The sequence below is a fragment of the Spea bombifrons genome, chromosome 4 (genome assembly GCF_027358695.1).
Source record: "Spea bombifrons isolate aSpeBom1 chromosome 4, aSpeBom1.2.pri, whole genome shotgun sequence".
Lineage (NCBI taxonomy): Eukaryota > Metazoa > Chordata > Amphibia > Anura > Pelobatidae > Spea > Spea bombifrons.
In genome coordinates, this window is record NC_071090.1 from 46,563,161 (window position 1) to 46,578,136 (window position 14,976).

Sequence of the window (14,976 nt, forward strand, 5' to 3'; positions counted from 1 at the left end):
AATACTGTATAATGGGACCAAGTGGCAGATGCTGTGACAGTTCCTCTTTGAAGTGAATGAAACTGTATGACAAATAAAATCACAAATCGAATGTTTGTTTTGAAACAGGTTAGTGGAAGCCATTAACGTTTCTTTACACTTTGAACTCGCTTCCCCAATGCATTATGGAGGAGCGGCGTCTTGGGGAGCTTCAGGAAGAACAACTTGGTTGATCCTGTTAATTCATAGTTAAATAAATGTCTAATTGCTCTTAAAACTATGCTTTATGTAGGACCGAGCCCTTCATGCGGGCTGATTAAATGAAGACTGGGCTCTAGTGATGAAGAGGTGGGCTATATAACAGGAATTGAATGGGTAGGAAGCGGTGGAGATGTTTGTGGAATGTATGCAGGTAATAGTGAAGGCCTGTCCATCTTTCCAATCTCTGGTTATTTTTAGGACTCTGGATTCTTAAACTATGACACATGCCTATAACTGAGTAAACCTATTCTGGGGTCTTTAGAGCTAAAGTTGCACACCACTGCTTATTACTCCACATTTTTGTAGGCTGTGAGGGGTATATTTCAGCATTTTAAAGTACACCACTTGCATACTCGCGCTGAAAATGGGTTTACATAAACTCTACACCGTACCAAAGAAAATAATTCACCTGAGGGAGGAGGTGTCGCTGCTGTAAGTATAACTTCATTTCAAATACAGTTTGAGGCTTATCATGTGCAAAATGGACTCCACACACACATACAGTATACTACTGCTTGAGGGATCCTGAAAATGGTACAACTATAATGTGACTTTACTTTTACTAGGATTATTCTATCCCTCTGACGTGTTATTTCTCTCTATGGATTTACAACTTAAATCCTTCATGGTTCTTGTTCTAGAATGATAGTGCTATGCCCCAACCAGTCTCTCTCAATGCAAATCTTTGTAGGTTTTACAGCTATTTGCTATGCTGTCAATGTACTACTGAAGGACTGCTGGAGGCTGCCGTAAAGATAGAAGTGCAGCATGACTGGTACAGCACTACCACGTACTTTTGCCTACTCAACAATACAGGGACTAACATTTGACATAATTTAGTTATTAGATTTTGACAAAGCCCAACTGGGATATTGTCATTCTTGTGTTTCTCTTGATTTAAACCTAATCTGATACAATGTGATGCACAGCCTGCACCGTGCAGCCCACAAATAAGCAGAGTTCTGTGTGTGATTTACTACAGCACTTTGCGGCCTAGTGCGATATGTCTTCTGGTGAATCTCCGAGGCTTGCTCGTTCATACCATACCTTCATACCATCAGGATATAATGGAAGGTTCCTTATGTGTGTACCAGGTGTGGGGATGTGTAGCCCAAGCTAAGGCCTATGGAGGCACCTTCTGTGAATGTATCTGTACAGCGGGGCTGTGTTCATCAATTTACAACGGTTTCCGGTTACACCTCACTACTAACACTACTTTGGAGTAACATGGAGGACATCTTTATAGGCAACACTGCCACTATAAAATAATGGTGGTATACTTGTACCTAAACCACATATAGTGGGGCTTTTCATTATCATGACATTCATTCTGGGGACATCACATAACATTCTTATTATTGTTGAAGTAAAAAAAAAAAAAAAATATACATCTTTTACGATTTAGGTTCATTAACATACCTGGGAACTCTCCCCGGGTTTGACCTGGAGATTGCCGGGTGAAGCACCGCTTCTCCGGGTCTAGACCTGAATCCTTCGGGTTGCGGGAGCGGGGTCTTGACAAGCCCCGCTCCCCTTCTATTTTCCCTTTAAATAGGGGTATTTCCTGCTGATGTCGGGGGAACTTCCGACTGTCAGTGGGCAGTCCGGGCCGCGTCCCGCAAGGGATGGCTCCGGGTATGCGGTTTAGGATGTTAGACTTGATAAAGGGAGAGTTAATAATCTTGATGGTATGGTCTAAAAAAAAAAGTTAATATGCATTATATGAAATATATTTATATTATATTCATTGTGAAGCGTGTTATTTGGTTATGTTTCAAAAAAAAAAAAAATTAAAAAAAATAATCACTAGATATATTTAGGTCTAACCCTTACAGCAAAGCCCATACATATACGGGCTTATAATGCATTGTCATTAATGGGTTAACACAATTGCAGGGCCAAGTGATCATAGAGTTGGAAAGAACAGACAGTATACAAGCCCTAATAAGGAAACATGTGCCTCAACTGACAAGGGGCTGGCACTCCGTCACTGACAGCTCCAAGACGCCATGTTTGTAGTGGGCAGGCAAAACGCAACACTCATAAGGTGAATGTTTAGTTTCACACGGTCCTTTCATCGCATAGCTCTGCAGAGGTGTAAATGTAAATATGAACTCCAAATAATATTTCTTCATAAAGGGAATGCACGGCACCTCCCTTCTTTTCCCGATACCAAAATGGCCGACAACACACAACTTTAAGAAGTCCCAGCCCATTCTCTAGTGCTTTCTATACCCGCCTATTTGCTGTTAGCTGCGTCACGTCCTTTCTGAAGCCGGCGGTTGGAGAAGTAGCAGCGTGTTCTCAACCATTGTGTGCCCGTCGCTGTCGTTATCATCATGGTGAGTAGCCCAGTGTTAACGGCGCCGTGATATCCCCGCTCCCCTGCTTATATCGAGCGCCACCGAAACGAGTGTTCGGTATCGGACGCTCCTCCGGTAGCACATGTCTAGGTCCAGCTAGGCCCCTCCTGGTGCTCCTTAGGCCCTTTTTCACAGCCAAGATGACAGCCCACGTTATCCCTAATCCCGGACCCGACGCCCACCTCGCGGACAAATAGCATCTTATTCCTTCCGCTTTGGTGGGCTGGCGGGTAACCGAGGACCCGTGTGGGATAATAAATCCTCAGTCAAGGCCATCGTGCGTGGGGTGTTTCCCCACTAGTACCGTCTTTGTATTGTGAGCCGTTCGCATGTTGTGGGTGGAAGAAGTCACCCAGAAGTGTGACATGACAGCCAAGGAAACGAAGGGCGATAAACTCCGCACACTAGCCTGAAAAATATACACAATAACCCTGTAGCTTCCAGTGGTTGCAGAGGCTTGGCAGGGAAGATGGGCTCTCCCTTTATGTCCTACCAAAGCCTTACAGTTATGAAGTTTAATGTTTTTTCATGTAGTTGGACCTTTTCAGTATACATTCGCATTATTTTCTGTCTTAATGTGTTAATATTTTCCAAAGATCCCATGATGGCCTCTCTCCTATCTATCTATCTATCTATCTATGGCAGTGCTTTTCATTGATCTTGTGTATGGAGATCGCCTTCCAGTTATATTCAATTGTGAATAGGCTCAAAACAAACTCAAGCCTGTAATTCTGATCTGTTGGTCATCATTCCCATGTTCGTGTTGTTGGCCAATGGCATACCGTGCTGGGTTCGTTATTCCTTAATGGATGCCTGGAGATTGTTGTGGCTTCAAAATACCCATTGAGCTCTAAGTATTATATGAAGGCATTATTTCTTTTTTAGATAAGTCACATATAAGCAAGGGCCAAGTGGATCTATACTGCTAAAAAAAATGTACATTTCCCTTTTCCCAAACTTTCCCTTTTTACTTTGAGCTTGTGTTGCGATGAGGCTTGCACACAGTGCAAATGCTTGAGCCATTATGAAGAGTAACCCAGTGAAGCTGAGCTAGCCTACTTGGCATGCTATATAAAACAAATAATTATAATAATGTGCAATTTTTACATAAGTAACCCTTTATTCTGTCCATCATTTAAAAGCACTATTAGTAACAGTTTAAGGGCAGTAAGAGCAAACTGTTATTTTCCCCAATGGCAGTGTATCTGAAATACGCAAGATTAATTGTTTCTATTTAATTTTGTTGCAGGCTTCCCTCTCACTTGCACCTATGAATATATTCAGAGCTGGAGCCGATGAAGAAAGAGCAGAAACAGCCCGCTTGGTAAGTGTCAGCCTACCGCTTGTCCCCCCTTAAATTAATAAGCCTGATTATCAAAGACTCTGGTTTTTAGATCTGAAATTATATATCATATATACATACTGTGTGTGTGTGTGTATATATATATGTATATGTATGTATATGTGTGTATATATATATATATATAATTTGGTAATTTTACTACAGTAATTGATATTTCTGGAAAACTGCTTTAAAGAGAAGTGGGCTTTATTATTTCTAAAGTGTTAAATTATTGTATGTCACTTGAACTGCATTAGAAAGAAGGATCTCAGTAGAATGTTGTTCGTTAATGTGCAATTTCATTTCAGTCTTCCTTCATTGGAGCTATTGCTATTGGAGACTTGGTTAAAAGTACATTGGGTCCAAAAGGCATGGTAAGTGTTAAGAAACATTATGTGTAATTAGAATTCTCATTCATTTGCTCTTAGCATTTTTTTTCTTTAATGTTGCTTGTTTTTGCACTGACGTGGGGCGACGGCACAGCTCGGTTTCCTCAGGGCAAGTGCTTCTGCTGAACTAACATCTTAGTTCAGCCATCCAGAGTTTCTAAGATTTAGGATTGTTACAAAAAAACAAGTACTGTTATCAGGTTAGTGTGTTAAGCTGAGTTTCTGACCTGTAACCTGTGTTACCCCGTATTACCTTTATTACTGTACGCTATTTTCTCTGTAAGCCAGTCAGTGTAGACTGAAGCATTGCCGGAGATTATTTTAGTAATGCCGAGTTTCAGTCTATAAGTATAAGGGTTTTGCTAGCAGCAGTCCTAAACCATGTTAAAAAAAACAAACAAAACAAAACTGTGTGTTGAACAATATTTTCTGACTGGTTAACTTTAAGCCACCCCAACCATATAGCAAGCAATATAATTTGGGCCCATTGCTATAAGGTGTATTTATAGCCCCAATAGACAGCAGCCCATTTTCAGTGTATTTAACTCTGTGGAATGTAAATATTTAGAAATTGTTGGAAGGTTATTCATGAGAATATTTTCAAAATATTTTTTCCTGCTTTAGGACAAGATTCTCCTGAGCGGTGGTCGAGATAGTAGTGTTACAGTCACCAATGATGGAGCAACTATTTTGAAGGCTATCGGCATTGACAATCCTGCTGCCCAGGTTTTAGTTGGTAAGTTTAGTGTTTTGGTTTTTTTTTTTTGTTGAGCCAATAAACTGTGCTGTTTTTCATTGTTTCCAATAACATTTTTCTTCTGATAGACATGTCCAAAGTTCAAGATGATGAAGTAGGCGATGGAACAACATCTGTGACTGTGCTGGCAGCAGAGTTGCTTAGAGTAAGGAAGTTGCAGTTTGATTATTTTGTTTCTAAGAAATAAAAATATTTGCAGACACAAGATCATAAAGACAATTGGACAGGTGAATCTAAGTAATTTGATGAATATTGATGCTGATGACAATCTTGTTTCCAGGAAGCTGAAAATTTGATTGCAAGAAAGATTCACCCACAGACTATAATCGCTGGATGGAGAAAGGCAACACAGGTTGCTAGAGAAGCCCTCCTTCAAGCTGCAGTGGATCACGGGTTTGTTTCATATTATTTTAGAGCATTACCTAAGACCCTTTGAAGTCTTGGCCATATTATGTACAGGGTTGATTATGATTTGTATGACTTAAATTTAGACTTTTTGTTGGGCCCCGTCTACCCATTGTACCACACTACACAGTATGATGGAGCAATATAAATATTAACGTTAATATTTGCCCTTATAATTTAAAAGCTTTTTTTCCCACTAAGATTTACCAGGTCAAGCTCCTATTTACTTGCCTTCAGAAATGCTTAGACAACATAATATGGGATTTGCCAATAGAATCCTTTCCCGCTATGTTTATTTTGTGAAAGATTTTAACTTTAAATGTTCAGGTGCAGCAAGGTGCTTTTGTGTTCCAGGGATGTGCTGCTACTTTGTGAGATTACAAGCTACTGAGTTACAAAATGTTACTGTAATGCTCCATTAACATAAAGAATCACAACGTGTGTTGTGTAGCTGACATGAACAGTTTTAAAGCTCTTGCAGATGCTTGAGTGTTGCGTGTATTATATATATATGGTATTTTATGCTCCTTTCTGTAGGAATGATGATGAGAAGTTTCGTGCTGACCTGCTAAACATTGCCCGGACAACATTGTCTTCTAAACTTCTCACCCACCATAAAGATCACTTCGCTAAACTGGCTGTGGAAGCTGTTCTCAGGCTGAAAGGTTCTGGCAATCTGGAAGCTATACACATCATTAAAAAGTTGGGAGGAAGTCTAACAGACTCTTACCTGGATGAAGGTATTTTGTGTGTTTCTTTCATAAAAATAGGGTGAGCAGGACATGTGCAATCTAGTGCCATGATGTTGGGGTTTTTTTTTTTGTTTTGTTTTTTTGTTTTTTTTACCATGTACCAACTTTTTTTTTTTTTTTTTGTTTTAAACCTTTCTTTTTAGGATTTCTGTTAGATAAGAAGATTGGTGTAAACCAACCCAAACGTATAGAAAATGCCAAAATTCTGATTGCCAACACCGGAATGGATACTGATAAAATAAAGGTATACCATTTTTGGGAATTTGTAATTTGATTTTACTTGTTACGTGGGTTTTTCATTTTGTTCTTCTTGTTTATAGGTCTTTGGCTCACGGGTGCGTGTAGACTCTACAGCGAAAGTGGCAGAGATTGAGCAGGCTGAAAAACAGAAAATGAAAGAGAAAGTCGATCGTATTCTGAAGCATGGCATTAACTGCTTTATCAACAGGTAAATGCAACTTACCTGGATACTGGATAGCACAAAGCTATAGTTTATGCAAAGTGATTTTTTTGTATGTAAGTGTATATATAAATATATATGTGTGTGTGTAACTTAATATCCCTGCATTGAATTTGAAATAGTGTCTTCGGAACTCAGGCTTAGTTTTCATTGTGTATACATATTTATTTGTTTGCTTTCAGGCAGCTGATTTATAATTATCCAGAGCAGCTTTTTGGTGCAGCTGGCGTGATGGCAATTGAGCATGCAGATTTTGCTGGTGTTGAACGCTTAGCCCTCGTTACAGGTATTTTATGAAAGTTTAAATTGAGTAAAAACATATTCTGTGCTGTGTAGCATCTTTCTAATTCAAATAGCCACTACCTGCTTGTTTTCATATAGAACCCCCCTATTTGATGCTGAAATCCAGAAGCCTGGCCAGTGCATAAAGCAAATTTAGCCCCTTGTGTTAAATATATTTACATATAAAAGATGTGAAACCATAGCCTGAGAGCATTTCTTTCCTGTCCAGGTGGTGAGATTGCCTCCACATTTGATCACCCTGAGCTGGTAAAGCTTGGAACCTGTAAACTCATCGAAGAAGTCATGATTGGAGAAGATAAGCTGATCCACTTTTCTGGTGTTGCCATGGGTAAGAGTATTATGAAATTCTGGGGGTGCTCTGAATATGCAGAGTATGAACATGATTACTGGGGGAGTGGGGGTAGGCTTTGTAAAACAGTACTCCTGTAATTTGTTTATTATTATTCATGTGCTTACTTGAGCTACATTTAAAGCCTTAATATACAATGTTGGAGCTATACTCTGTGTAATGTTTGTGTACATAAATAGTTGTCCTATTGCTTTAGAAGTTTTTTGTCTTGTTTCCAGGTGAGGCTTGCACTGTTGTCCTTCGTGGTGCCACTCAGCAGATTTTGGATGAAGCAGAAAGGTCCTTGCATGATGCTCTGTGTGTCCTTTCTCAAACTGTAAAAGATACCAGGACAGTTTATGGAGGAGGTAATTGCCACCCTGTTCTAAGAATATGTCCCCACTTGTGTGGCTGATGTTGACTGTAATGTGTTTCATTCTCAGGGTGTTCAGAGATGCTAATGGCTCATGCTGTAGCTGAGCTTGCAAACAGGACCCCTGGAAAAGAGGCTGTATCCATGGAGTCATTTGCCAAAGCGCTGCAAATGGTAAGTCTACAGAGGTCGTGAAAAGTGATTGTTTTGATTCGAATGCAATTATTATAATTAATCTTACTGTGGATTGTGATTCTGTTTTTACGCTCAGTTACCAACTATAATTGCGGACAATGCTGGGTACGACAGTGCAGACCTTGTAGCTCAGCTCCGAGCAGCTCACAGTGAAGGAAAATCAACTTACGGCCTTGGTATGTGAGAGTCGCCATTCCTATACCTTTGCTTTGCCTGACTGCCAGAAGTGGTGTTTTTTGTTTTTGATTCTCTCACTTTATGCTGTGTAATATGTGAAAAAGTGGGTTGTTTTTTAATCACGGCTAAGCAAACTGTTAATTATGAAGGGAACTTTTTCGAAGATGCATGATATCTTCCTTGATCCATGTTCACTTTTGGTTCAGTCTGCAGTGGTTTGTTAATATAAAGCATAAAAGAAATCCTAGCATAATTTGGCCTTTCTGTTTAGATATGAAAAATGGCACTATTGGGAACATGGAAGAGCTGGGTATAACAGAAAGTTTCCAAGTAAAGAGACAAGTCTTGTTGAGTGCATCAGAAGCTGCTGAAGTCATTCTGCGTGTGGATAATATAATTAAAGCTGCCCCAAGGTATGTCATTGCTTAAGTGTTTTATATGGTATGAGCCTCTGCTGCACGGTATTTAGTCCAAAATACATTGTGTTGAAGATGCCATCAAATAAAGGGGACACTATCTTGTAATTTGGGATTATGATTTGTTAGTAAATCTGGGATGTCAATATTAGAAATAGATATTATAAAGGTCCCATTAAGTAAGAACTATAAAGTGCCCTGTAAAACTGTCTTCTGTAAATAAAGCCCTCTGTATAATTATGGAAACAGAATTGGCATTGGCATGGAAATGGAATTCTAGTGAGATCCCTAGTATGGCTGATATAATTAAATGTATTAACTGCCGATGGTAATCCGTTCTACTATAACAAATCAAATGTCTTATATGGGATCCCTGGAACTGATGGAGAGAGGAGCATCCGTCTCTATTATAATTGTATTACCCTAGATGAGGTACTCTAAATGATCTTCCCAATTTATCATAATTGCTAGTGGTGTAACTTTTTGATTCATATTGGAAGATAGTGTTCCCCCTTGGTCTTCTCAAAATTAGGTTTTCGATATGATTGTTTACCTATTTCTGGATTTTATGACAACACTACCACAAGTCTGTCTGTGTTCCTTTTTTAACTTTTACACTCTCTTCTGGGTGTGGAAGAGTTTAAATATATATATATATATATATATATATATATATATATATATATATATATATATATATATATATATATATATATATATATATCTATATCCTCAAAGATCAGTGTAATCCAGGGTACCAAAAAAAAGATGCACTATAATTTTTCTGGGGAAAACAAATTTAATATTGGTCACCCATGTACTCAGATTTTGCATGTAACAGATTGCCATAGACAATGTTAATTTGTTTGCGGTGATAGCAAACAAATTAAAACATAGCTGTGATATTGCCAACAACTTTACAAATGTACTCCCCCTTACTCCCAATAGGAAACGTGTTCCTGACCATCACCCGTGTTAAGCGTTCTTCAGCCCTGAGGGTTTGTGGACCAGACTTCAGCTGTCTGCTTACACTGATGACCACAAAAAGTTTCCAGAGAAGAAGTTACCAACTAGGCACTTGCAGATTGCACCCATACTGTATCTGGGTTTATTTATTGTTTTGCAGCAAATTGATTTTTTTTCTCCTTTAGATGCAGTTGTTGTATCTAAGCTTTCCATTATGAGCACTGAAATAAAAATTTTTTCATCAGTACTGTTTATTTTGGTACACGCTGTCTCTATATTTGTACTCGGCTGTTTTGCCAATTGCGAGTGACTGTAACTTTTATTTGTTATATATTCTTGGAAGCCTTGGAAGGGATGCAAGTCTCGGTTTACCTATAGTCAAAATAGTTATATAATCCAGCCAAGCATGTTGTATAGTCTGCAAACAACTTGAGATCTACCCTTTTTGCATCCTCCATATTATACATCAGATGGAATTGTCAACAGGTTTTTATCCTACGTATTACATTTTAGGTCCATTGGGTCACAGCTTATGTTCCTGGGCGCTCAGTTTAATGTCACGGATTAGTGTGTGTGTAAAGACAATACAGAGGCTTTATGTAAATATTCCTCATTTAGGGTTTGGTGTGATCAGTTCAGAGAAGTAAGATGTGGTCAATTTTTCCCCTCAATTCAAATTATTCAGCTTATTCACTTTAATATGACACTAGATAGCTGTGTATGCATTTTTAAGACTAATGCAAACCGAAATTATGTATATATGTGCACACTGTACTAAATTTCATAATTAGATTGCAAGCTGTTGAGAAGCATTGATCTAGCACTGGAGTTAAGTTTGGTGCCAGATTCTGAAAACAGAAACCCAACATTACAAATTGGGTAATGGTACAAACAAATAACTTGCAGTTACATCTGGTTACCAGTAGGTGGGGGAATTGTTCATACTTTATCTTGAAATTACAAAGGTTTTATGGGGGGGGGTTAGCTGTAAATGGGAACTTGTTTCCTTTTAAATGTACAGAGGATTCCCCCCCAACAACTGTTGGAATTTTGACAAATTAGATTGAAATTAAACATGAGGATCATTAAACCTGGCTAACTATTTTTAAGGACACCGTTTCTTTGGAGAATTGGTACCAATTTGGTCACTGGTAATTGTGATTTTGTGTTCACTCCTTAGACTCATTCATTCTCAACAAGATATGTTTGATAAATGATGGATTAGTAGTGCTACGCTTTGATTTCCTGTGAGTTATCACAGTTTTGCTGCTTCTAAATGCGGGATTAGTAACACTCGCAACATGAGGTTCACACGGTCTGGTCTTTATGAACTGCCAAAAAAAACAGCCACAAGTAACCCACTATACTTCTCTGGCCGCATATACTCGATTCACAAGTTTTATTAATGCACCAATGGCCATAATGCTAAATGTTACTTTACAGGAAACCATAGACTACCTGATTGCCCCATGAATATAATGTACAGTCTATTGTGTTATCTCTCCTCCTGCTTCGCTATGCAATGAAGTTAATTTGCTACATCCCAAAGTGATAGACGTCTCTCTAGCGGGGGGAGATTAATTTCATAACACGCTAGAGAGATGGACAACTCTCTAGTGTGTAATTCTATGAATATTGTAATGTCTAACTGTAAATAGAGGCTCCGTAGGAATGGAAAGATTCATTTCACGCTCTGGTTGTTTATATAAATTGATTTGTCTGCTTTATGCATTGAGGAAAAACTACATATTCGTGTAAAAATCACATTGTATATAAATTTGTTCACCTTTGATTACAAACTAATGCTGCATGGGCACAGACATTCACAAAGTGAAAGGAGAAATAAGCGACCATCCCATTGTGTGATTTGGGCATGTTATTGGAATCAAAAAGACACTTCCATTGTGCAAGGTTTGGTGTATCAAAACATCACTACTCATATGAGCCATTTAAATGGCAAGGACTGTGCGTCCCTAAAGAAATAAAACAAACATTTTACTGATATAACGGGTTTCTTGCTGTACAGACATTTTAAACCAGCATTTTCTATGTCTTTACAAAGGCTGATATATTCTAAATATGTGCATTTCTGGCTGTTTGTAAATTTAATTGTATTGTACAAGCCGACTCTTTGGATACAGAACAATTCAACTTTTACTAATGTATGTAAATTCACAAATATGTGACGACGCAATTTACATAAATTAGCAATCTGTGATTAGATAGATGAGAGCTATATATATTCCTGTTCCCGTTCCATATTTTGCACTTTAAACGCATGACTCTTGGAATACCATGGAAAATTTGTATGTGTCGGAACTAATCAAGTGTTCAAAATACATATATTAGTTAAAGTGTTACCTGGCCTTGTCGCGCATTCAAACCCAAATCAGCAGATGTGTCATGAATCTGATGGGTAAACAATCACAAATAATAATCCAAGCATTGAGCAAGGGTTATGTAGCAAAAATAGTGAATGGCTAGAATAACGCAGAGAAAGTATGCCAAACGTGAATTGTTTCTTTACTGATTGATTTCCTTTCGTCTTGGCTCCTGAGTTTCTCTCCAGTCCCAACTCTAAGAGGTATGGATGTTTCCTAGTCACAGTCCATATATTGGAAGCATGAAGAAAGCCATTTGTGTTGTGGAAGGCAATGAAGCATAAATATATTTCATTATGTAAAATAATGTCCAATTTTATTCTAAATTTTTGAAATATAGATCTGTATTTATTTATATAAGGTTTTGCAAAAAACGAATGTAAAAAAAAAATCCTTTACTTTAACTCACTGCTGTGGTTATATCCAATGGATTTTCTTTGTTTTCAGTAGTTTCCACTGGGGCAGAATGTTGGATCTCCTTGTTGTCCACACCCTTTTCAAGTTCTGTTTCTACCTCAAATCTTTTCTTGGGTTCTGGAGTCTCCTCAGACCATCTTCCTACCCGCCTTACTTCCTTTGCCACTTTTGGAGCGTTTCGACATGGGTTGTGGTCATAGATGACAAGCTTCAAATTAGACAGGTGAACCAGGCTTGGGAAAAACCTAATGCCATTTCTGTCAACGTCGATAACTTCCAAGAAAGGCATATCTAGCAAGACCCGTGGAAATTCAGTCAAAAGAGTTCCTGACAACCAGATACTGCGTAATTCTTTCAGGTTCTTAAGCTCGTTGGGCAATTGGCGGATAGGGTTGCAACCAGCATGAAGTGTCTTGAGAAGGCTCAGTTCACAAATAACAGTGGGCAATTGTGTCAAATAATTGCACTCAATCCATAGTGTCTGCAAGTTCTTGAGGTAACTTAGTTCTGGTGGAAGGTCCCTTAGTCTGTTGTTTCCCAAATATAGGATGTAAAGTTGCTTTAAGCTACACACAACCTGTGGTAGGACTTTGAAGTTGTTGAAATCCAAAGCCAAAATCTGAAGTTTCTGCAGCAGCTCCAGTTCGGGAGGAAGAGTGTTTAAATTGTTGTCACTGAGATACAGCTTAACAAGCTCGGTAAAAGCACATACCCGTAGTGGAAATCTTCTCAGCTGCATACTGCTCAAGTCCACCATCTTATCAATAGGCATTTCTTCCAAATCCCCTAAAAGGTACTTCTGGCAGCTATTAGACGGAATAAAAGCAATAATCGACCTGATTGTGTTACCCATCTTCACTATTTTCCAGAAACTTCATGCTCTGAGCGTTCTCATATCCCTCTTGTACTATGTTTTGGAGTCTGTTAGGAGTGGCATTTCTGTCGTCCCATTACAATATGCTGTTTACGTGGCAACTGCGATTAATCTCAAGAGTTGTGAAATGTTACTGATAACTGAAGGAGCGTCTGGTGATGGGAAGGACAGGAGTAGGTTTAAAGAACGTTCCTCTGTTGTCTCCAAAGTCTACGCTTTTATATCAACAGTGAATGCTAAATTAACATCTGAGATCCAGTTTTTCCACGCAGTATACTGTTCTAGGCAGTTAAAAAAAAAAAAGATAGAACAAAAAGTGTTATGCGCATTCTTATTTATTAAGATATCTACATCCTGATAAAGTAATCTAGAAAAGGCAGAATTTTTAAACTTGGATCATTCTTAACTAAACATTCCAACTTTTAACAGACCAACAAAAAAAAAATCTTACGTAATGAAATGCTGTTTATAATACCTGTCATTTTTTAAAATAACTTTGTTGAATAGTAGCAGCCTAACTCAATTGTACTCTAGACTGACTTGCATAAATACTGAAGTTCGCACTAAGGAGTTCAAATCAATGTATATAATGTCTGGGAAAATGATTCATTTCATATTTTCCTTTTAATATTTATTTTATATTCATGTTGTACTGCAGCTAGAATCTGTCAGATTTGTGAAATAAACAAACGTGAAAGACCACAGATCCGGGCCTGCTTTATCACCATATACCTGAATGACTTGCGTTGCCTGGAACACATCTGTGCATTATGTGATGGGAAAATCTGTACTGTGGAGATCTTTTGCTAGGCCTAATGTTATTGTACGGCTCATGAAACTGTCTCATAAAGGAACCAGATTGACAAGTATGCTCCATAGAATAGAAAACCATGACAGACTATTTCCTGGCCCTAAACATTTGCCTCACTGTCTGGTGTCTTCCTTCCTACCCCTGGCTAGATTGAAGGTACGAGTAGGGAATATGTCACAAATCCTCTTGCTTAAGCATTGCTGCTGTATATGTCAAGCCATTCTCGAGTGGGAATACCTGGAATTGCAGTCCTGAACTTTGGAGGGATCATGTTAGTGGTATCACAAACTCTATGTCACTGTGTTGCAGGTCTAGGTGACTAAAAGGCATCATGGACCACATGGAGGCTAATGACTTGTGTATCTGTTAACGGTCAGATATTTGACATGCAAATGTCAATGTGTTTACCTATAACACAATATAACCCAAGAACTCATGTAAGGTTGGGTGTCCAGGACATATGTGTCACAGGGTAGCAGCCAACTTCATCAGGGACGGACAAAGCTGGTTGTTGCCCGGTCAAACATACCATTGGCATTCTCACACCGTCCAACTAAAGTTATCGTGTACTCTTACACCTAAGTTTTAGTTCAAGTGCTGGTTCACTCTATTATAATGCATTTGCAATGGGCTGTGAATGCTACTACTACAGTGTTAGTTAATGTGGTGTTATATAGTTCTAAGCTACTTCATTTTAAGGCAGGAATGCACTCTTAGTGCCAATTTGCATATTCCAATTCTATTTTTATCTTTTAGTTAGTGTGTAAAGAAAATTACATTTTATTCATTTTGATTTTGTGAGTTTCTTGCTCATTTTGATATTTGACCAATAAGGGCGTTTCACTAACTGAAAACTAGATTAAAACAAGTTCATTTAATCATTATCCGACCTGATATTGTAAAGGTCAGAATGCCCCGTTATAACATTTTAGTTGGCAGTTTTTTCTAACTTAAAAATTGAGAAACTGACAAACAACTATTCACATGATGAATAAATCCAAACACTTTACCAAGGACACAGAGGATG

The 14,976-nt window shown here is 38.4% G+C and overlaps 3 protein-coding genes across 3 annotated transcripts in view; 1 reads left to right on the forward strand and 2 right to left on the reverse strand.

Annotated features, from left to right (window-relative positions):
• SLC35E3 (solute carrier family 35 member E3) overlaps nucleotides 1-14,976 on the reverse strand; it is an 87,271-nt gene that overhangs the window by 44,635 nt on the left and 27,660 nt on the right. The window lies entirely within an intron of this gene.
• CCT2 (chaperonin containing TCP1 subunit 2) lies at nucleotides 2,482-9,728 on the forward strand. The gene is made up of 16 exons (XM_053465540.1): nucleotides 2,482-2,578; nucleotides 3,852-3,927; nucleotides 4,254-4,319; nucleotides 4,959-5,070; nucleotides 5,160-5,236; nucleotides 5,372-5,484; nucleotides 6,034-6,236; nucleotides 6,392-6,492; nucleotides 6,569-6,696; nucleotides 6,891-6,994; nucleotides 7,220-7,339; nucleotides 7,579-7,707; nucleotides 7,783-7,886; nucleotides 7,984-8,083; nucleotides 8,356-8,497; nucleotides 9,449-9,728. Coding segments are annotated over exons 1-16 (1,608 nt in total). The 5' UTR covers nucleotides 2,482-2,576; the 3' UTR covers nucleotides 9,480-9,728.
• Nucleotides 12,240-13,566, reverse strand: LRRC10 (leucine rich repeat containing 10). Its single transcript, XM_053465544.1, has one exon. The coding sequence runs from the start codon at nucleotides 13,115-13,117 to the stop codon at nucleotides 12,248-12,250; it is 870 nt and encodes a 289-aa protein (XP_053321519.1). The 5' UTR covers nucleotides 13,118-13,566; the 3' UTR covers nucleotides 12,240-12,247.